Source organism: Falco biarmicus, chromosome 15, assembly GCF_023638135.1.
Source record: "Falco biarmicus isolate bFalBia1 chromosome 15, bFalBia1.pri, whole genome shotgun sequence".
NCBI classification, from domain to species: Eukaryota; Metazoa; Chordata; class Aves; order Falconiformes; family Falconidae; genus Falco; species Falco biarmicus.
The window spans coordinates 3,395,330-3,417,337 of NC_079302.1; the positions used below are offsets into that span (position 1 = coordinate 3,395,330).

General features: G+C 53.6%; 1 protein-coding gene across 1 annotated transcript in view; it reads right to left on the bottom strand.

Annotated features, from left to right (window-relative positions):
* Nucleotides 1-249: 249 nt before the first annotated feature.
* The window catches only part of JPH3 (junctophilin 3), a 56,736-nt gene continuing 34,977 nt past the window's right edge, over nucleotides 250-22,008 (bottom strand). Inside the window, exons 3-5 of the mRNA XM_056361155.1 lie at nucleotides 18,177-18,301; nucleotides 11,887-12,806; nucleotides 250-422 (exon numbers count right to left, since the gene is read on the bottom strand). Of these exons, the coding sequence (XP_056217130.1) occupies nucleotides 342-422; nucleotides 11,887-12,806; nucleotides 18,177-18,301 (1,126 nt within the window). The 3' untranslated portion in view covers nucleotides 250-341. The remainder of the gene's footprint in view (nucleotides 423-11,886; nucleotides 12,807-18,176; nucleotides 18,302-22,008) is intronic.

Genomic DNA, 22,008 nt, shown 5'->3' on the forward strand with positions numbered 1-22,008 from the left:
GGGGTGAGGGGAAGGGAAATGAGGTTTTATTTTGTTGGGATTCCTTCTCATCCTTTCCAGTGTTGGGGGGGCAGAGTGTTGATAGCATTTTGCCATGCCACACAGCATAGTGTTATACAAGCAAAGAATTCTGGCTAAAATCCAAAAAACATTACCCAGGAAAAAAGGCAAACTGTGAGTGAGACTCGATCGTTTGTTGTTCTTCTGTGAAAAGACTTGGAAATTGTCATAGGACAGTTCGAGTTATGATTTTTCCCTTTTTGTTGTTGTTGTTTGGGTTTTTTTTTTTTCCCCTCATTCATACATGTAACTGTTATTTTTGCAAACAAGACAGTCTTGAATTAGATGAAAAAGTTAATAAACAAAATGGCGACTCCAATATTTAGTAAGATCACCATGACTACCAGGATGGGAGCTGAGCCCTGGAAGAGAAAGAGAAGGAGAGGAGTTAGAAGGCAGGTTGAAGCTGTGGCTGAGGTTGCTCTGTGTCTGGGGTTGGGAGCTGCCCTGGGTCCAGGATCCTGCAGGGCAGGCAGGTCTGCAGGTGAGCAGACCCCAAACAGCTGTTTTACACCCTCCAGCCAACGATCCCGAAGCGCTTGGTGACCCTGGCTGAAGTTTTGCAGGCTGCTGCCTTAGCGAGGCAGGCGTGGCTAAAGATCTCCCCGAGAGGTGAGCGACCAGCAGCAGGGACTAAACCCAGATCTTTTGCTCCTGTCCCTGAGACAGTAAACAGGTCACACCGCTGGCTCATCTAAGCACAGTGTCCTCCTAAGGCAGCCCCCTGACTCTGCAAAGGCTGACAAAATCCCTCTCCCTTTTCACCAACAGAAGTCAATCAGGCTCTGCTGGGAGCCCCTTTGCTCCCCCCTGCCACTGACCCATAGCCCAAGGCATTCTTGGGGCTTGCAGCACCCCTGGTAGCACTGTCCCTCTCACGCCTCAGTGACAGCACAGCTGCTGGACTCCGGCTTTTCTGAGCTGCTTACTTTCCATCCGTTTGCCTCAATAGACGCGTATACCTGCAAGTCTTGGGGCAGGCTGTTTACTGTTGTGCATCAGCACAAACAGCATCCAGGTCCCCAGGTGAGCTCCGGACCCAGTGTCTGCCACGCCAACACCTGGATGCACACCCACCAGACCCGTCAATTAAGACAGCGGTTGCTTATGGACTCCTCCAGGTCACACACATAGGAAATCTGGCCATAAAAAAAATAACTAAAATTGGCTGCTTACCCGGGGTGGTCAATGAAAAGGGGAAAAAAAACCCCCAAAACTATATTGGATCATACAGTTGTTTGGGGGAATCTTGAAAACACATTTCCCAATAAACATTCCTTGTACAGGTATCCTGATAATGGCAAAAGTCAGGTCAGCACATGGTGGTCTATGTTAAGGCACCATTTTTGGGAGAGCTCTGAGAACCCTTCCTGAGGTTCATGCGGACCAAATTAAGCTCCTGGGGACTATGTGGAAACCATTGCAGCAACCTGCATCGCAGCTGGCCCGTGGCCAGACACCCCCCGCAAGGTTGCAGGGCGCCCCGGGAGCATCAGTGGCTTTCCACGGAGCATAAAGGCAGCCCAGAGAGCTTGTGGGGGACCGGGTGAGGATGTGGCTGTTGGACCCCCACAGCATCCCAGGAATGACAGGAAGAGACCGCTCAGCGTCGGGACTGCAGGCAGCCCTCCCGTGCATCTTTCTGCAGAACACCAGTCAGAAAACCATCCACCCTGTCACCTCGTCCCTGCCATAAAACATTCGCTGTCCTAAAGTGTTAACGTGGCTTGCTTCAGGGTGAGCAAGCGTGTGTGCAGGTAGGTGGTAGCTATTTCTCGGAGTAGCTGGTATCCTTGTCTATTCTTGCTGCAATGGAGCTGTGCCAGCTTTCCTTGCCTGGAATGATATAAATGCTTTTCTCTGTGCTCCTGTCCTCCTAACAAATCTCCAGTGGCTGTGGGGTTGGCATGGGGCAGGGGTGGCTGCCCTTTCTGAGCAAGTCCTTGTACCACTCTGCAGAGCTGCTGGGGAAAAAAAAAAAAAAAAAAAAAAAAAAAGGCAAAAAAAAAAATAATATAGCTCCTTGCTGGCCAGAGATCGTTTCTCTTCTAAGCAGGCTGATTCAGTTCGCATTTGGGAGTGGGTGGGAGTGGGGATGCTGGAGCTTGCTGGAAAGGCATATTTGTAGCTTAGCAACAGGGTCAAAGGAAGCCAACCAAATGGAGGGATTGCGGAGAGCCTCTCCTGGCAGCCAGGTATCCACGCCTGACTGCTTCCAGCAAATCTCTCCGCCTGCACCACGCAAAGCCTTTCAAAGGCAGAAACCACCCCCCTGCTGCCGCTCCCCCCTACCCAAGCCTTGCTGCTGCCAAGCGCTGCGATGCCGTGTGTTATTTACATTTGGGGGGTTTAGCTTCATTTCAAAAGATTATTGGGTTTTACGATTTTTGAGCTCGTGTTAATATAATAACAGATTGCAAGTGATTATCACTGTCATTGTTTCTGTTGGCAGGGCACCACAGAGACACAAATGCCTTTGGTTCCCTCCACCTCGCAGCCAGGGAAGGACTTAATTGCTCTCTCTCCACTTGCATTAGCCTTGGTCCACTCACCATTTGATTTCCCCTGCCAAAGAAGCAGCAACCATTTCTGCCCCTGCTCTGCTCGGGCTACCGTCTCGTTTCAATACCACGAAGGAAGCAAAGTCGTATATAACCTGATGTGACTCGGGATAATCTGGAGGCTGCTTCCTCCTCCCTGACGAAGAGCAGGACTGGCTGCCCCTTGGTTCTCTGCTGTTTGAGTTTTACCCGCTCCCCCAAACCGGACACTTGGGGATGGACCCGTTGGACTGACCGAGATCACAACCCTTTGTTGTGTTGCTCTGAACTTGTGTTCAGAGGATGCTGATGGGATGGTGTCCCGGGAGGAAGCGCGCCCTTCGTTTCTATACCAGTACATCAAAGTCACGCCTTCCATCTAGAAAAGCGGGAGGAGGCCACACGCACGTACCCGCTGGCACAGCAGCAACTGGATTCCCGTGCACGAATGTTTTGCTCAGCTCCCTGGCTCAGTCTATTTGCATCTTGCATCCTCTGTTCTGTGCAGAGGCAGGAGAAAACGCTTGCCTTGCCTGCGTATGCGGGGCCTTCTGCATTTGCCAGCAACAGCATCCCAGAAATAGGATGACCAGGGAGGGGAGGGGTCTCTGCACACCGTACGGCTCAAATCTGAAAGTCTGGCAACCTACATATTCTGCTTTCTTTTTGCAGTTCCCTCTTTTCAACACCCTCTTCCTTGTGCCGACCCCGCCAAGGGCTCTCCGTCAGCACTCGCAGGTAGGGCTGCTCTCCCCGGTGAGATGCTGGTGTATCTTGGCAGGGGCTGGAGTCCTGCCTGTGGCAGCTGGTGGATAAGCAGCTTTGCGACTCTGAAGCTTCTGTTTTAGCTCCAATTACGAATCCTGCTGCATTTCTAAATGCTTATGTCTGGCTTATTTCTAACTTGTAAGGTCTTTGTGCCTTAGCCTCCGCTCAGGGGAAACGCTTGCCCTTCTCCCCTTTGATGGCAAGGATGTCCTGGGATATGTGTCATCTGCTTCTAAGAAATGATTCCTGCTCAGTGCCCAAGCAGAAGATGAATCACTTCTGGGTTTGTGCTTCGGAAGAGATGTTTTGCTGAGCCCAGCCTGGCAATAGGTCAGTGAACTCCCTTTTGCTGCAGCTACTGCCAGCGTTATTAGAACTAGCAGCTTTTGCGACTCTTCACGCCACATGCTAGCCCTCTAACACGGGCCACCCACATTTAGGAAGAAGAGACAGGACCCCTGATTTGCAACTTTGCATGTTGCTTTAGTAGTCCGGCGGGGCTTTATGACACCTCTGGCCCCCTTGAGACTTAGGAAAGCCCAAACAAACCCCCCAGGCCAGATGTATCGCAGGCTCTGGGGTGCTGGAAAGACAGGAGTTGACCGATTTTCTGAGCCTTGGGGTTTGTGTGTCAAAGCCAGCAAGCAGCCTGCAAATCTCTTCCTTTTTATCTCTTCTTTTTAAAAGCTACAACACTCTCTTTAGCCCTGAAATAGTAGTGCTCAAGCAGGCCGTCAGGAACTGCAGAGATTTGTTTAAACTACCCTGCCTGCCATTCAGGAGCCGGGGCTCTGCTGTGAAATGCTGTGCTGCCTCCCAGCGCAGTGCCCGCAAGTCCAGAACCTGCTTTACTGGGAAGCAGACGCCAGTTGGCAGCGTCCTCTCACCCAATTTTAGCTGTCTAAACGTTAGACATCTAGTCTGCGCTAACCATCTAGGCTGTCTGTAGACCAAGTGACGTGAGATGAATTCCACCCAGAATGGTTACCAGCCTGGCTCCAGGAAAGGAAAAATTAAATCAAGCTCTGGTGTGCCTAAGCATCATCCGGCATACTGGCTGATGGCAAATCTCATCAGCAAAACAAGGCAGCTCTGGGGCTGGGATTTCTTGTTTTTATTTTTTATAATAAGGTCCCTGGACTCCTTCATAGGAGGAGGAAAACATCTGCCAAGGACAGGCAACATACGCCAGTATCGGCTGCGTTGAAACGGTCCTACTGTATCGATGGGGATGGTCTCCAAGGACTTTTACAATTTCCTCCGAAGTCTAGAGAGCTGCAACACAGACCCAAACCCACGGAAACACTAAAATGTAAATAAACCCCTGTTATGGCACAGGGGTGGTAACAGTAATTGTAGCTGTAGAAGTTAGGAGTGAAGGTTTCCTCCAGTCTGTGGTTTTGGGCACGCTGCAGCTCTGATGGTAGCTGTGGCTGAGCACCACCATTTCTGTCCCCTCTGTTTTGTTTGGCTTTATCCTTTAACTGTTGTGTAGCAACTCAGGAGTCTTACTGGGAATACAAGGGACAGCTGGTTTACAAATACAATTGTGGCATAATTAATTTAAGCATTAACAATCCATTATTATCTGTTATCGCAGGGTACAAGCTCTGTCTCCCTGCCATGGAAACCATAGTGCAGGTTACCTAGGAATCCCTCTGGGATCTATTAAGTGTAATTACTAAAGGACTTGGATCAGCAAAAAATATATGTGCATTGTTTTCCAGCCTCAGCACTGCGGAAAGTGCTGAAAACTTAGCAGCTCCGTGACATTTGTGCTGAATTGTCACATAATTGCCAGGAACAGGCTGCTGTGAAACGGTTAAGGAGCATTTAGCAAAAGAAACATAAGGGATTCACTTTGCTTTCTCCAGCGTATTACAGCATCTCCCGTGACTCGAGGAAGGCAGCCCAGGAGATGCTGAATGAGCCCGTGCAAGGGGAACAGGCACTTGATACCAGTGTGCAGCTGAGTCGGGTGGTACGGGGAAACCTGCTCCTGCAGAGAAAGGTGGCTAAAGTGAACACAAGGATTTATCCCGAGATGGTGTCTCTTCATGAACTGTTTTGTCACCCCTGGTTCAGCCCTCCCATTACAGGTGCCTGCGCCGCCAGGAGCGAGCCGTGTGTTTGGAGCTGTATGTGTGGTTTTAAGATTTTTGGTTCTTGTGTGGTCAAAAGCTGGCGTTTGACCTGACCCCAACTTTTTCCCAAGCTAGTATAAGATGTGGAGCTGGGCTCAAAACCCTAAAATGAATCCGGGATGACAGAGGCATAGTCAGCAGGGTGCTCTCTTCAGGTACATCGAAGGGCCCCCCTGAGATTAAAAGGGTTTTTAAAGGACCCTGTCAAGTTAAACATCACATTTCTCTCTGAACATTATTTACCTTGTGTTGTTACAAGTAATGCCTGCGATGTCTGTACATGAAAGAAATTAGAGGAAGAACAGTTTCCGATTATGATTTGTCTTAAAAAGAGACACCCTGGCACCCTTCTTTGCGCATGTGACAGCCCTGCCCACGCAGGCTGCAGTGGTGGCGATGCTCAGACCTGGCTCATCTCTGGAGGTGTGATGGCACGTGGGTGTCTGCAGGACTGATCTTCCTCCTTGCTCCCGTGTAATTACAGCTTATACTTGTAGGGAGGTGTGGATGTGCCACGGCCATTTGGGATTGGGGTTTGAACCTGTTTGAGACGAGAGAAATAAGGAAAACCCAGACGCGCCTGTGTTAGGAGACCTGCTGAAGGCTCCCAATGGGAAAAAAAATAAACGGAAAAACCTGAAGCAGGAAGACTGAGAGGACCACAGGGATAAGCCACAGGGTTTAGTCCCAAGGAGGCGAACCACAGAAAGGTCCCCTGGCCCCTTTCCCAGCAGACTGGTCCAGAGGTAGACAGACGGGAGCGACTCCACGCACGGCATCATGCCTGGTCTGAGATGCAGGGAAGATGCACAATTCCAACAGCGGGTGCCCGTTCGGGGCAGGGGCAAGAGCCAGCAGTTATTTTTCTCTCATTTTACACTCTTCAGGGCTCGAGATGCTTAACTTTTCTGAAGGAAAACACTCCACCTCAAGGTCAATCCCTTCAAGAATAACCCCACAGCTGCTGGAGAAGGGAGCATCCATCGCCCACATCGGCAGGATGGTGCCGTTCCTGGGGCGTGTGGCTGTGCTGCAGCCCCCTCCCTTGCTCCGCAGAAGCCTGGGCTGAGCCCCTGCCCGGGCACCCTCCCTCGCAGGGCTCCGGCTGCCTGGCACTCCGGCACAGCCCGGCACTGCCTGCAGATTGGCTGCCTCCTCCTCACTTTCCCCAGCGACAGCGAAACCTGCTCAGAATATCTTGATGGCAAATACGCCCCTCGCGCAGCGAGAGAGCGAGGAAGATGCTGCGGCGGCTGGAATCCCTGCCTGGCTCCCCGGCGGGTACTGGCAGGCAGTAATGGGGTCCCTCTGCCATCCCGAACCCGGCAGTTAGGGATCCCAACCATCTCCATTTGCTGCAGCTGGTCCCCCCGGTTGGTTTGCTGTTAAGAGGCAGTACCGTTAGAAAACAGCTGAGACCACTGAGATTTTATGCGACAGCATGTGACAATGGAAGGAAATGTCAGGGGTGGCTGGGCTGGGGTTTTTTTGGCTGCTGCCCTGCTGTCAGGCTATCTCAATGAGAAGAGACAGGGGGATTTTAAAGGGCTAAGTCTTAAGCCTACTCACATCTCCAGGGTGCCTTTAGTGAGACCACGACGTGTCCCTAGAAGTCTTCATCTGAATGTCTGTGATCGCTCCTGCTAAATGAGGACAGGCAGATGAATCAGGCTCTGTTCATGCCTGAGCACTGGCCCTTCTCACAGGCACGCTGAGGACCTCTGTGCCTAAGACACTTCTTTTCCTTTTTAGAAGCTGCAGATGTTCAGCACCTGCAGAAAAGGAGATGTATTCCTTTTTTTCCCCCCAACCCTAAAAATGTGGTGTTTTCTGCTGATGGATAAAAGGCTTGCCGGCACTTTAGAAAGCCTCTTTCCTTTCCAGCATCTCAACAATTCCTTTTTTCCTTTCCTATTTTAGATCTTCTCAAAGGCTCAGGCACCTTGAGCTTTGTGCTTCATGGGCCTTTAAGGCCAGAAAGGATGGTGACGTCCATGTAAGTCCCTTAATCCGACAACACTGACACCGGTCCTGGCACGTTGGTTTCCGCCTTCATCCGCCCGAACGATGACAACTGATGTGAGTTTGTTCTGTGCACGCCGGGGTCAGCGCACACAGGGACACAGAACGATCAGGTGGCTTTAAATGCAATTTTCAAGGGTTTGTATGACTGCACCGCTGGCTTGATGACCCCAAAACCCCAAAGTCCCCTGATAGTGAACACAAAGCAGTGCTGAATTTCATCAATGTTATTGAGTGGTGGCCTCAAGAAATGACCTTTATATAGAAGCAATTTTCAATTACCGATGTGCAGCCCCAACGAAGGGGGGTTCTGGGAGCTTCTTTTTAAGGGACTGGTGAAAAATGACTGGGAACGAAGTTCCTGTAGCTCATATAGCAACCTATGTGTCTGACTCCTTTACAGAGGTCTGCATTCCCACCTGGGGACGCATTGAAAAGGTTGGATGCCAAGGCACCCCACAGCCCCGAGCTGGTCCAGCCTTGTTTCTAAGATAGAGATCAAAATCAGCGATAGTTTTAAGACTGCATTTTTGCAAGACCTGCACCCCCACCCCATTCCTGCGAGCACTGCCAGAGGTGTGCTTGCTCTCGAAGCTGATGCTGGCACTCCGACACAGAGCCAACCCACCGGGCTCATCGATGCCATGTGTAGAGCTGGGTTATGGCAGATTATTTTTAAAACAAGATAACCTGTGTGGGTGACCTCAGTTCTGCGCAGGGATACTCCAGGTAGGGCAAAAATAGCCCTACTCAGCTAAAAGCATCCTTCCCGTTCATTGGCAGGCACCTTGCTGAAAGAGCCCAGCTGTCTGGGAGATGAGAAATGCCCTTTTCAGTGAGCAGCTTCACAGATGGCAGTGCTGTGGATCACAGGGAAGCAGGCTGTCATGCAAGCTGAAACGGCGTGGGCTCACACGCGTGCACGTACACGCGTGCGCACAGCCGGCCTCTCCCGGGAGCTGTGGTTTGCCTGTACGCTGGAGGCGAGCTGCTGGGAGTCCGAAGGGGAGGGGTATTTCAGGCTGGCATGAGAAATGGGGCTTTGGGGAAGTTGGGGAGCTTTAATTCTGTGTGAAAAGACCTGGAGCATGAGCAGGTTGCAGTGATTTTTGTTGCGGGACTGAGCGTGCAAGTGCCCCACATCACTGAGCGTGCACAGAGAGAGGTGGGTGTGGGGACTGGGGAGTAGATCCCCCTTACCCTTCCCCTCCTCTTCCTCGGGGACCCCTCTGCGCTCACCGAAGTCTGAAATGCTTTGAGATACTTGATGGCAGATGCAGGCACAGTCCTGGCGTTAGGCAGGAGGTTGGAACACAAATCACCAAACCTCCCATTCCTCTCCTACACCTGCTTCCCCTGCTCCTGTCCGACCACCCCTCTCCCTGCCAGGCCACTGGAACAAAACCCTGCCAGCACAGTGCAATTCTTGCTAGAACAAATTGTTGCTGGCATTGTAGGTTATTTAAATCCACATATTATCTCTTCCTCTGTATTGCATTAGCTTCCTCCCAAACCTTCACCATCTGTTCCACCCTCGGTTATGAATGTGAGAAAACTGAACATGCTGCTTCACAGCTACAGCACTTAAAAAGTATGATGTGCATCCTAATGGCTTTTCTGTGTGCCTTTACATGCAGGCTGTGCCCCTTTGTTAGTGCCCGGGATTCACTCCTATAGCCATTGCCGTTATGTTGCATTAGCTGCTATTTACCTCCAGTGCTGCGGCTCAAGCCCTCCTCCCCGGGCATGATGGCTCTGGCATGTGGGCTGGGGTCTGCCTGTGAGGCGGGAGCCTTTGCAGCACGTCTGACTTGGGCTGGCTGGGCACAGACACCAGGACTGCTTGTGCCAGCCATCCCCCTGAGGAACGCGTGGCTCGCAGCGAGAAGAAACGCTGGTTTCGTTCCCCCGTGGGGACCCGCGCCTCTCCCAGCTCCCTGCCGCTGTGGGAGGTCACGTTATCAACGGTGCTGGACAATCTGCCAGTACCAGGACTTCAGCAGGGTTGATGTCCATGCAATTACTGCTGCTGCCTTCCCCTCTGAAAGCTCGTCAGGCTCCTAGTGCTGCCTGCCATTGCTGTAGCGCTTCACAGGCGCCTACGCTAGCAGGTGAGGACAGCCCGGTCCGGCCTGGGCACCCGCCGCCTGCTCAGTGCTGTGTGCTCAGGGCTGCCTTCGCTTGGTGCTCTTTTTTCATCCGGACTGGTAAGATGTGTCCTACAGTGCCGTCCACCAGCAAACACCCTGCGTTCAGCTCTTCTTAAATGCTGTGTGGGTGCTTTCAAGCCTGTGCCGAAGCTTGCAAGATGAATAGGAAGCCAGAAAGCTACAGGGCTGGGGGTGGGGGTGGGGTGGGGTGAGTTATCCGCAGCCACAGCAGGGAAACTGTGGCAGATCTGTAGTTTAGTCCTTCCTGCATCCCGGCTGCCCTCGGGCTGCAGATGTCACCACTCCCTCCTCTCTCCCACCCCTTCGCTCCCATCCCTTGGCTGCAGGTGCCGACACCTTTGCTCTGCCTGCAGAGCCGTTGGCAGGCGGCTGGAGAAGCGGGGATGCTGTAGGTATGGCAACAGTAATCACCCATTATAAACCATGATGCCCAAACTTTCGGCGTGACTGACAAATGTAATTTCAGTTTCATGATCCCTGTCTCCCAAACAACCAGGCATCATCTTCTGCTACCCTGACAGGGGGATTTAGCTCCTTCCTTCTGCCAGAGCCTGAAATGCCACCAACTGAGCGTTACAGATTTTCCTTTCTCCTGTGGAGGTCTGGCCTGGGCTGTGGCACACCCAGCAGCATGGGACCCCTCCAGCCCTGCTCTGTGTTTGGCACTGACCCGACAAGAGGCAGTTTGGAGCGGTGTTGGTTTCCCCACTGCTCCCATCAGATACCCGTCGCCCCTCCCAGCAATGCCAAACCAACGGGGAGAACAGGTGGGGGAGCTGCTCTCAACGGTAAGTCTGGAAATCATCAAAAAACAGGGCTGGAAAGGGCCTGAAAAATCACACAGCTCAGCCTTCTCCCAAGGCTGGCTCAGCCCTGTCCATGTCACATCTGAGCTGCAGATGTCCAGCCGGGTCTTACACCACCTCCTCCTGCCCAGCCACCACGGCCTCCCCAGGCAAGTTACTGCAGCCCCCAACTCACAAGTAACGGCTACTGGCTAACCACTGCCTCTAATGCTTGAATTTAAGCCCATTAATTCTGTTCACTGAGAACAGATTATTCCCTTCTACTTTGCAGCGGCTCTTTTACGTGTTTGAAGATCGCTCCATCTCCTCTTCCCTAACCTGGACACCACCAGCTCTTCCCAGGAGCCAGTTGTTAATGCCCAACGTGTCTTTGCCTCTCCTGAAACCAGGAGCCCAGGACTGGATGTCTCACAAGGGGTTATCCTCCAGGTCCCATAAGTTATGCTCCAGCTTAGAAAGTGTGCTCGTGCTCTTCAGAGTGAGCGTATAGACTGACGTTGGGCTGTAACCTGCTACACCACCCGGACCCGCAGAGCTCTAGTAGCCCACTACCCTTGCTTTCCCTGCCTAGGCACCTTTCCCAAATTGCATCCTCTTGACTGTGGTTTGCCAAGACCCTTTTGCACTGCATCCCCCCACTGAGCGGCTTGTACCCCCTCCTGGCTCAGCAGCACCCACGCACCAGAACACCTGAGCTGTACGCACCGTGCGGGTCAGCACCGGCAGCCCCGAGCAGTGGCCAGCGCAGGGATGCAACCTCTTTGCAATGTCCCCTGCACCGTGACCATGGAGTCCCTCATCCACCTGGGTCAGGCCTCCAGTGCGACACGGAGACAAGGCCACCGCTCCGGCAGGCAGTGCCATCGCACAGCGGCAGTGACGGGGAGCGGCGGCGGGCTGACGTGATGCTCAGCCACCGGCATTTAAGAACTGATGTGATGTCGCAACAGGGTCACGCTGCGCTCCTGGGCCGGCATGAAGTTCTGTCACCTAACCGAACTTCAGGGAAGCATCACCAACACCTCCCCTGCTCCTGCAGCTTTTCCACCAGGTGAGTGCTCAAAATCCCAGCGATAACGTATTTTTATCACTGGCCCCAGGGCTGGATTGTAAAACAAACTCAAACTTGCGGCTCGCATCCTCCAGTGCGAAACCTGCTGCTCCCACCAAGGCCGTGGAGAAACCCCCCCAGCGACTTCCCACACACGCTATCACGCAGCGTGGGAGAAAGGAGGAGGGGGGATTCAAGGCACAAAGCCACAATAATTCGGGGGTCAGCCCGGCAGAGGGACCTCCCCCCGCTCCGCTGCAGTACCACAACAGCTCTGCACCGGGTTTCTCGGCCAGATTTCAAGACGCAATTTCGCCTACTTACCGTACTGGATTTGAGCGCATCCCCATTGTCCTCTTCAGATTCTAGTGCAACAGGTAAAGATTTCTGTGGCGGGGAGAAGGTTAAGTCCCACCTTAGTAGCCGAGGTTCAGCTTTGTCCCCGAATCTCAGGTTTTCCAGTTTCTGCACCGTGGGCTCGGCAGAGGGAGCTGGCCTGAAATTCTCTTTGTTCTGGGACTTAGACCTCAGTCTCTGAACCCCGAAGCCCCGGTCTTCCCCACGGTGGTCATCAGCCATGCTCCTGCAGGGTCCCCCTTTGCTATAGTGTCTTTTTTGGGTGTGAATCTCTTGCATATAAGAATCCATCCTCATGAGGGGCTTCATCTCCATCTCGTAATTGCTCATCTTCTCCTCGTCTAGCTCAAGCAGCTTGGAGCTCCCTGAGCTGTGGTTGTGGGACCTGTGGTGGGAAGTCCATGAAACCGTGGCTGGGGAATCTGTCCACCTCTCTCTTTGCTTGTGGTTGGAGGCCGAATGTTTGTGTCCTCCACTCCGACCTCTGTAGTCTTCAGGGATGGAGGCGGACCCCAGCTGACCGCTGCGCAGCGTCCCGCTTCTCACACCGCGAGTCCCGCTGACCTTCTCTTCGCTCCAGCTGTTGGGTCGCAAGTAATCCCCACCGCGTCCCTCCAGCAACATCTGGATCTCCCCACCCCTCTCTTCGTCCACCGAGACCTGCCTGGAGAAGTGCGTGCTCTTGTTCCTGCAGGAAGGCCCCAGGGGCGGCGTGGAGGAGGGACTGGCGGGGAAGCTCTGCAGCGGGCTGTCGTCGGGAGTCAGGTCGGACGGGGTGGTCCCTTTGCGGTACAGCTCGGGGCTCTCTTGTTGGAGGGGCGTCCCGGTGGAGAGGACCTCAATGTCATCGCTCGAGTTCTGGCGCTTCGGTCTCTGGCATTCGAGCCCTTTTTGTGTAGTCGTTAGAAGAGAGAGGGAGAGAGAAATGCAACAGGATTATTTCTATTCTGTGGGCACCCACCTGGTTTTTCATGTCAAAGAACAGGGCTGAGGGTGCCGGACAGCAGGGGAACCGCGGGGCAAGGTCAGGACGGCGGCAGCTTAGCACAATAAACAGAGCCGCGCGGTGTGAGCGGCTGCAGCCCGGCACGGGAGACGGTTTGGCATCAGCTACGGCATTGTCAGGACAGAGGCATCCCCCATGAAGGTTGTGTTCCTCCACTGCTGTCAACTCAAGGGCCACCACCCTTTTAGAGACAACCGGGCATCACTGTGGCTCTCCTTTCCAGCTGAGCCAAACAGGCTCCACAGCGGGTGTCCTCGTCAGGCACCCTGCCTGGGGCTCAGGGAACCGCCTGTGTGTGCTACCAGCAAAATGACTTGCAACAGTTTTGCAGCCCCAGCGATGTGGGGAAGCCACTTGGGATGCAGAGCTGCTGGGAGCCCTGTGCAGGCAGAGGAGCGGGCTCAAAAGCAGCCCGCATGGCTCCACGGCACCATGCCTGCGCTGAGCACGCTGCCACTCCCTGTGTTAAGGGGGTTATGTCCCTGTCCGTTGACTTTGTTTGGGGGGGATCCATCTGACCCCCCTTTCCCACCAGTTCCCAGTCTGCCAGCATGAGAGGGGCAACCTGCGGTGCAGCTGGTGGCAGCCCATGGCTCATGCCGTGCCCTGCGCTTGTGTGCCGGGCGCCGGGATCAGCCCGTGCCTGGCTCGCTGCCCAAGTCCCCCCACCTCGCCCGGGACGGGCCGCGCATTGGCTGTGCAGTACGGACAGGGAATCCCATCCCAGAGTTTTCACAGGGAGATGGTCCCATCTGGACAGATGTGCAAGCCTCCCACTAAGGAAGCCCCCCCCCACACCATGTATCCCCCAGCTTTCCTGCCCCATACAGACACGGAGGGCGGGACGTTTGGGGAGCACGTGGGCAGCCGTGCCCCACATGTTCAGGCAGGAGCACACGTGTTCAGAGCTACGTGAGTGCAATAGACACCATCACCCTTATTTCGCTGTGCATTTCACTCCCCTTGAGCCCAGAGCACACCCCAGACAGTGTCTCCCTAGGGACAGGGACTTCAGGAGCGGCTGAGTGTCTTCTGCTGGAGGTGACCGGCTGGTGAGAAACATGTCGCTTCTCCAGACAATTAGAAAAAACCCTGCAACTTATTAATCATTGATGAAACACCAGATTATTTCAAGGGGGTGCAAGCTAATAGTGGTTAATTCTCATTTTACCCTCTCAAGGCGTAGCTGTTCTCAGCTAAAGCCATGCTAAATTACGTGAATAATTTGATAAATATATTAACTGCCTAATGCCCCTGAAATGCATCTAATTGCAATTTCTATGGCTAGACAAGAAATGAGTCTCAAAAAGGAAGAACTCAATTTCTTACCATCGTTTAAAAAGAAATGCTCTGAAGCGCCTGCTCTAATCTCTCCACTTCTGCCGAGTAATTTTCTCTATCGCATCTTCTTGGGGAGCTGCTGCGGCTGGGACGTGCCTTCGCGCGCAGCCATCCCTGCGTCCCACCGCATCCACGGTCTGGATACACGCAGGGGATGCCAGGAGCATGGGGACAGATGTCCCCATTGGAGCACTTGCAGGGGAGGGAAATAGTAACAAGGCTGCTTGGAAATTTCCTACTGAAGCAATTTCTTGACGGGAAATGATCTGCTAGCGACTGTCATTTTTTTTGGGTATTACTTGCCATGGAAAATCGCGTTTGTGTTTTGGGACAATACTCAGATAGTTCAGCCTTAGTTCGTTCCCTGTGTCCCTGTTTGTCTGTGGGAGACTGAACCTCCTGGGATTTATCTGGAGCCCCTGAGCAATCCTTGTACTGGTGGGAAACTGCTGTGAAGGTGGAGTTCACCCCCTCTCTTTTCACGCAGAATAACTGTCTCTGGAGAAAGGTACAGACTGATTCTGTGGCTGTTGTTCGGATGTTCCCATTCCAGCCACCTCCAGCATCACGGATGGGAAACTGAGGCAGGGAGGGAATAAATGACTTCACACGAGAAGGCTGGGAAGCCAGCTACTGAAATGGGCTCACCCGAGACTGGGGGTGTCCCTGTTGGTCTCAGGCTTTGACCAAATCTTCCCTGGTTCAGGTCTGCGGGCCTCTTGCTGGACTTGCAGGGATTCGAAAGCTTCCCACGAGCTCCGATGACCCCAAAGCCGATCTCCAAGGGCACAACCAGCCACAGCCTCACTACACCCACTGCTCCCGCACAGCACCGCCAACCCCCATCTCCCCCGGTCCCCCGAGCCCCACGACGGAGACAGGAAAGCCCAGTGATGCTCCAGCATCTTCACCCTGCAGACCCACACCAGGGACCACGTTATTAAGCACCCTCTCGTCCTAAACCTTCCTCACCCAGCCCTGCAGTGAGCTGATCTAATCCTGCCTCCCCATGGGTTAATTCCTTGAGTTTTGTAGCCCCTGCCTGGGGCTCCCGATGAGCAGGTGCCCACGGCGCTGGGACACGCCACCCCTCCAGCCCCGGAGCCCCGCAGCGACGCAGGTGTTTCCTTGCGGAGGAACTCAACAGATGCACAGTGCCGGCTTTCGACACCCAAGGATGTGCAACAATTATTTGGAGCTAAAATTAGTCGAGGAGCACGTGATGTTCCTGGAAGAACGGTTGTGAAAGCGCAAAGGAGGATGCTGAGCACCAAATCTGGATTTCCAGCAGGATTGAGGCAACCCTGCCCAGCCAGCTGCGGCATATTCAAAGCCGAGCACGTGCCCCCAGCTGCTGCCGTGCCCCCGAGGACCCACGTACGGGATCTGGTGCGGTGTTGAGCTCCTGCCTCTGCCACTGACGTGCTGCCATCACCCCGGGGGAGTCAATTCACCAGCACCATCCAGCCCGTGGGCTGAACCGGGGAGGCACAACCTCGTGATGGGAACGTGGCAGATCCCCATGGCAGGCAGAGATGGAAAAGCACAGAGGAGAGGGTGATGCAGGGTACTGAGCCGGGATATTTTTATTTTTTCCAGGTGAAGGCCTCAGGGCACTGCTGTGGCACGTATGGGGGTGCTGGAGCCAGAGCCGGTGCCTGCAGGGCTGGAGTCTGTGTCCCTTCACGCAGGGGTGGCACTATGGATGAGGGGCCAGGATGCCTGCAGGGCTGACACTGAGGGGGCCATGAAACCCCCCGTGATGCTGTGAAGGTGAGCGGCACCGAGCACCCACAGTGCTGTGCAAGGGGGGCACATCCAGCACCCATAACACTCTGCAAGGTGGGCACACTCAGCACCCATGACACTCTGCAAGGGGGGCACATCCAGCACCCACAACACTCTGCAAGGTGGGCACACTCAGCACCCATGACACTCTGCAAGGGGGGCACATCCAGCACCCACGATGCTGTGCAAGGGGGGCACATCCAGCACCCATGACACTCTGCAAGGTGGGCACACTCAGCACCCATGACACTCTGCAAGGGGGGCACATCCAGCACCCACAACACTCTGCAAGGTGGGCACACTCAGCACCCACAGCATTGTGCAAGGGGGCCACATCCAGCACCCACAGTGCTGTGCAGGGGGTCACATCCAGCACCCAAGATGCTAAGCAAGGGGGGGTGGCACGCAGCACCCACAGCGCCGTGCAGAGCGGCAGCAGCTCCCCCCATCACTGCCGCAGCCCCCCCCAGGCCGTTCGCAGCCTGAGGTCACAGGGTCTGTGGGGTGGCACGGCCGCTCGCAGCTGTTATCTGCCTGACTTGGTCCAAGGCGCTCCCAGGTTTCCTGACACGTCCTGGATGGTGTGTTTGTTTTTTAATGCGCTCTAAGTGGAAAAACCATTCCCCCTGCTTCACTCGCACACAGCCCACGAAGACACGAGCACCAGAAACACGAGCCCCAACACAAGCCAAGCACTATGTCCCTGTCTAGAAACTAGTAAAAAATGTATTACCTAAAAATATCTTTTCAAGAGGTGATTTAAAACAGCAAAGTCTCTTGGCAAGAGGAAATGGAGACGAGGAATATCTCAGGGCTGAAGAAGCCCCTGGGACTGCGCAGGCCTGTGAAAAAGCTCCGACATACAAACCAGACCTCTGCAGGAGGAGAAATGCTGAGGGGTGTTTGAGCAGGGATGTGCCTTTTCCCGCAGGCAGAGAGCTGCACAGGGCTTGGCTACGAGGGGCTCTGCATGCTGTGCCGGGGGGATGCCCGACTCCCCCCCAACACCCATCCCCACCTGACCCTGTGCTGGACGGGGTTGCTACGTGCATCACCCCAGCTCAGGCGGGCTCATGGCTGCAGCCAGACCTCAAGCCCCGTCTGGCTCATCACTGCTGAGCTGTGGGATGCCCCCGGCCGCCCCCGCAGCCTCCGCGCCGCGGTTAAGTGAGGACTCGTGCATGGGCTGGCTGGTCCAAAAGATGCAACGATCCCTTTTCCCCGACCTTGGGGAATGGCACCACCGACATGAGTCACTGGCACCAGCCCTTGGAGCAATTAAGCCGAATGAGTAATCTTCAGTTAGAGAGCTGGAAGGGGGAGAAAATAACGATAGATGCCTCCTAACGAGGGTTCAGTGTAGGAAAACTTTTGAATAAAACCATTCACATATATTAATTACTATGTTAATTGTTGCTGTGAGGACTTAGAGCTTTCCACTCCCACTCTCAGCAACCTCTCTCGCTCCTGGGGCTGCAGACCCCTGCCTGACCAGGGCTTTGCTTCGGCTTCCCCCTCCCTGAGCCTTTGCTGAGCCTGAGCCAGTAAGCAGAAATTTGGAGAAACCAGCAAGAAATGTTGAAGATGACGGAGGGGAGGGAGAGCGAGCAGGCAAACCTCAGATGCACGTTTCCCAAAACCTTTGCACAGACCCACGACTGATTTGAATGCCCAAGAGATGGACCAGGCACCAGTGCGAGCTGCCCCAGCGCTGCTGGCCCAAGCATTCAAAAGAAATCATAAACCATAAAAGCCATGGGGGTAAAGTCAGTGACGGCCTCTGGGATCATTTGTGTTCGTGTTTTGCTTTCAGAGCTCTGGTTGCCTTTTTGCAGTGCAACCATCAAGGACTAAGAATTAAAAAAAAACGGGAAAACACCCGTGAAAGGGGGAGATCCTTGTAACGACAGGACTGCACAGGGTGGAAGTGTTGAATATCGAAAGCCTTGTGCTAAAACCCCTGAAAACTGGTGTTACAGGGCAGTTTCCCACCCCAACAGTCCCGGTGAGGTCCGGGAGCTGTGGCCACACCGCGCAGGGCTCATTTTGGGGGTTTTGGGGTCTCTGCGGGGCTGCCTGGGGCAGAGAGCGGAGCGGGGCCGGCGCAGCAGCACGCACTGACCGTTTTCCCTGTGCTGGAAGGAAGGCGAAAACTCTTTGGCAGTGATCCTGGCGATCCGTGCTTCTTCCTGAGCTTTCTGCGCCGCCGTCACAGCCGCCTCCGCCTTGGCCCTGGAGTGAGAGGTCCTGCAAGGCAACCAGAGAGACAAGGACCATGTCAGGCAGCTTCCCTCTGCAGACCAAAGGCAAATTGCCCCCCACGAAACCCCTTTGCTCCAAACCCCTTCAGCTGCGACAGAGAAGCTGCCACCGGGAGCTGGGGCTGGTCGGGGGTGATGTTACATCAACAACATGTTCATGGACTGTTTCTCAGTCTGCAAATCACCCAGGCGACTTGGAAACAGGGACAGGATGGTTCGTTCCCCCGGGGAAGCATCACCCCAAAGCAGGCTGGTCCCCTCCATCACGCATCCCTCCGTGGGGTACCCCAGCCCCGCAGTTATCTGCAGCAACCTCTGCCTGCATCTCCTGTGAGCCTCTGGGGATGAAGACCTGAATTTAAAGCCGGTGGGGTTTTTTTTAACCAAAAACATTTGCTTTTAGATGGAAAAGAGAAGATTTCCACCCCCGTCACCACGTTTTGCGTAAAATGCTGGATGTAAATACAAGCACAGTTTGTCACCAAGAGCAGAGGTAGGAGCGGGGGCTTGCCATCGGTACCGCCTCTACCACCCCTTAACACATCTTTATCAGGGCTTTTTTTTTTTTTTCCACTCTGGATGAGCGACTGTTCCCTGCACTCACCCATTACCGGCGATTCCCCAGACACTCGTGTTTGATGGTATTTCATCCCATTGCTCAGGATTTACACCCTCTTATACAGCTCCTCTGCAGCGTTTCTGTGAGCATCCTTCAAAGGCTGGTTTGCCCCTTCCCCTTAGCTGAGCTATCGAGGCACTTTAAAAAAAAAAGCCTGTTCCTACCCACTCTGGTGCAGGCAGCGTTATAAATAGCTCATCTGATTTCTTTTCCCTCCAAAATCAGGCCCTCCATCTCCTTTAATCATTTTTTTTTTCTGCTGCTCTCTGAATTCCCTCTAATTTTTCGACATCTGCTCGAAGAGGAGTGCCATTTCTGACAGGCTCCTATAAATGGAAAATAGGGCCAGTAATGTGCCTGGCGTTGCATCGTGCAGCACCAGCCGTGGATACAAAACTGGGCGGGCGGGCGTCTGTGTGCTGTCACCTCTTTAAGCCCGGGTGAGGTGCCTGGTCCCTGCTCCCAGAGCCGACCTGTCACTCGTTTTGAAGCGCTGACAAGTTGTCTTTCCTCTAATGAGTGCTTTATTGATATAAATTTGCTGCTTTGGAGTAGCCGAGGAAGTGGGACACGACCTGTTCTCCCGGAGCTATCAAAGGTGGCGGAGGTGCTGCCGTGATGTTGTTGCAGGTCCCGCAGGTCCTCCCTGACCGATGCCACCAAAAATTGGTTTTAAATAGTTTTTAACCCACCCTGGGTCCAGTGCTCACTCTGCTCAACACTCATGCAGGGTTGGAGGAGTGGACAAGCATGTTACAGCTCCATCCCCTGGCAGGTATCCCAGCTCAGCTCTTTTAGGAGAAGCAGGGATGCTCCAAGCAGGAGCTGCAGCAAATTGCTGGGAGAGGTGCAAATTGCTCCTGGTTTTGGCACAAACGTGGTCAGTGGGAAAGGCTGGGGCATCAGATGCATCAATTAAACCACTGCAGTGCCAAGGATGGTGCTACCTGAGGCTTAAGATTATGCTGCTGACCCTCTGAGGCTGTTAAAACAGCAGCTAGCATCTTCCACGGGAGCTTCTTAGTGGTCCAGACATCGGCTCCTGAAAATCCTCCATCCACCTATCCCTCCAGTGTCTCCTCAAGATGAAAACTGTTCAGGGGAGGGACTGTGCCTCCCATACTGCAGCACATTTACAGAGCAGGCTGCCAGTCCCCTCTGCCCTCATACAAAGGATTAATAACGTCTGAGAGTGTCTGGACCAAACTCAGCAGGCAGGATTACACGCCGCCTCCCCATACACCTCCCCGGAGATGCAAGTGGAGGCAATGATCTGTCACTTGTTGCCAGGGAGGGAGGCTGGAAGTGCCAAAAAAGCAGCTTGTGCCACTTCCAAGGGTCTGGGGACACACGAAGGTGTCTGCAGAGCAGGAGGTTACCCATACGTGCAGCCACCACCCAAGGCATGCTCCCCTCTCCAGTGTACGCCACCTCCCCTTTTTTCTCCAAAATGGGTCAAAACCACCATCCCTGGGGCGCGGATGGGTTTCCATCCCTGGAAAACTCACTCCAGCAACTTCTGGACTAGTTCATCCCCTTGGACTCCAACATCAGCCCAGGAAGAGCAGCAACTTGGGGCTTTGACCCAGAAGGAGTTAAAAATCAATCATATTAATTAAGCCATCTCTGATTTAAATATACGCAATGCCCACAAAGCGGGTGTAACGCTGAGTGCTGCGCGGGGAGGCTTAATTGTTTGTAATGCTCTCTAAGGTTCTTGGAGGAGAGGCACCATCAGAGTGAAAAGCAGAATTATGGTGATCTATATGTTGCATAATAAAATACATAAGTATTCCCAAATAAATGCAAGTAATCCAGTTAGCGTTCTCATGACTTTGTCACGTACTAAATTTAACAGCTGTCTCCTTTATACATGCCTGCTGCTTGTAGTGTGCGCTAAATCTTAATTCCCCAGTTAATTGCTTGAGTTTATTTCCTTGTAAAGCGGGTCTTTCTCCACGACATATAGACGGGGCCCGATCTAATCACTCTTCTCCTGCCGTAAGCACTGCCATAAATCTTTCCTAGACGGAGACGCCGTCCTGGAAACCACAGTCAAAATAAGGCTGGATCCTTCCCTGTGGATTCATCGCAGCTGGAGGAGGAGGCTGGGGATGCTCAGAGGCGGGAGGAATTAAACAGATCCCCCTGCATTGCTCCTTTGTTACCCCCCCGTGGTGCCCTCCATCCCGTAATAAGCCCACTGGACCAAGGGTGGTGTTTGCAGGAGCACAGTGACCCCCTTGTTTGATTGGAGTTGATTCAAAGCTGCATACCTGCTGGAAGATGCTCGGCTTGGTCCCTTCTGCCACCGGCGGGTGAACAGGGGAGAGGGAGCGCTGCAGCCCGGGGTGCCGGAGGTGGCCGGAGAGGGACTTTGGAGGACGGTCACCTCCAAATCACATTTTGGTGCGCTTCGCCACCCAAGCTGAACCGGGGACCGGTGCTGCGGCAAGGATGGTGCTAGGACGAGCCAGAGGGGTGATGGCGGGGGTGGTTTGTAGCTCTTGAGACCCGAGGGTCTGGTTTGGGTGAGGGCAGAGAGTCCAAGCTGGGACTAGCTTGGAATATTTTATTTATTAATTTTTTTGCCAAGCTGACTCACTCTTCTTGGAGGATGACCGGGCAAGTGGTCAAACTGGCAAGAAGAACTGGCAGGAGGCAAGGAAAAATCACAACCAAACAGATTTCTGTAAATCTTTGCAGATCTCTTGTGATTTGGCCAGAACTGACAAGGGAAAGGACAGTACCTGTGAGTGGTTCATAATGCCAACTTTATCAGCTCCAGCTAATCTGTAAGAAGCTGGAATAAACCAATTTGTGAGGAAGAACTTGGCTTTTTAGGAATGCCAACAGTGACTCTGGCCTGGCTCTGCCTAAGTGAGGAGCCAGTGCAAGGGCTTCTGCTGCAAACGCGGTGCTTGGGGACGGTTTAGCCAACGAGCGGCGAGCTCTCAGCAAAATCTGTGGCACCTGACGGTTTCAGGAAGAAAGGAAGCAAAATTAAAACCAGGCAGGGCTCGAGTGGTGTTTAGGTTAATGCACCGCTTTGGCAGGAGAACAAGTGGGACAAA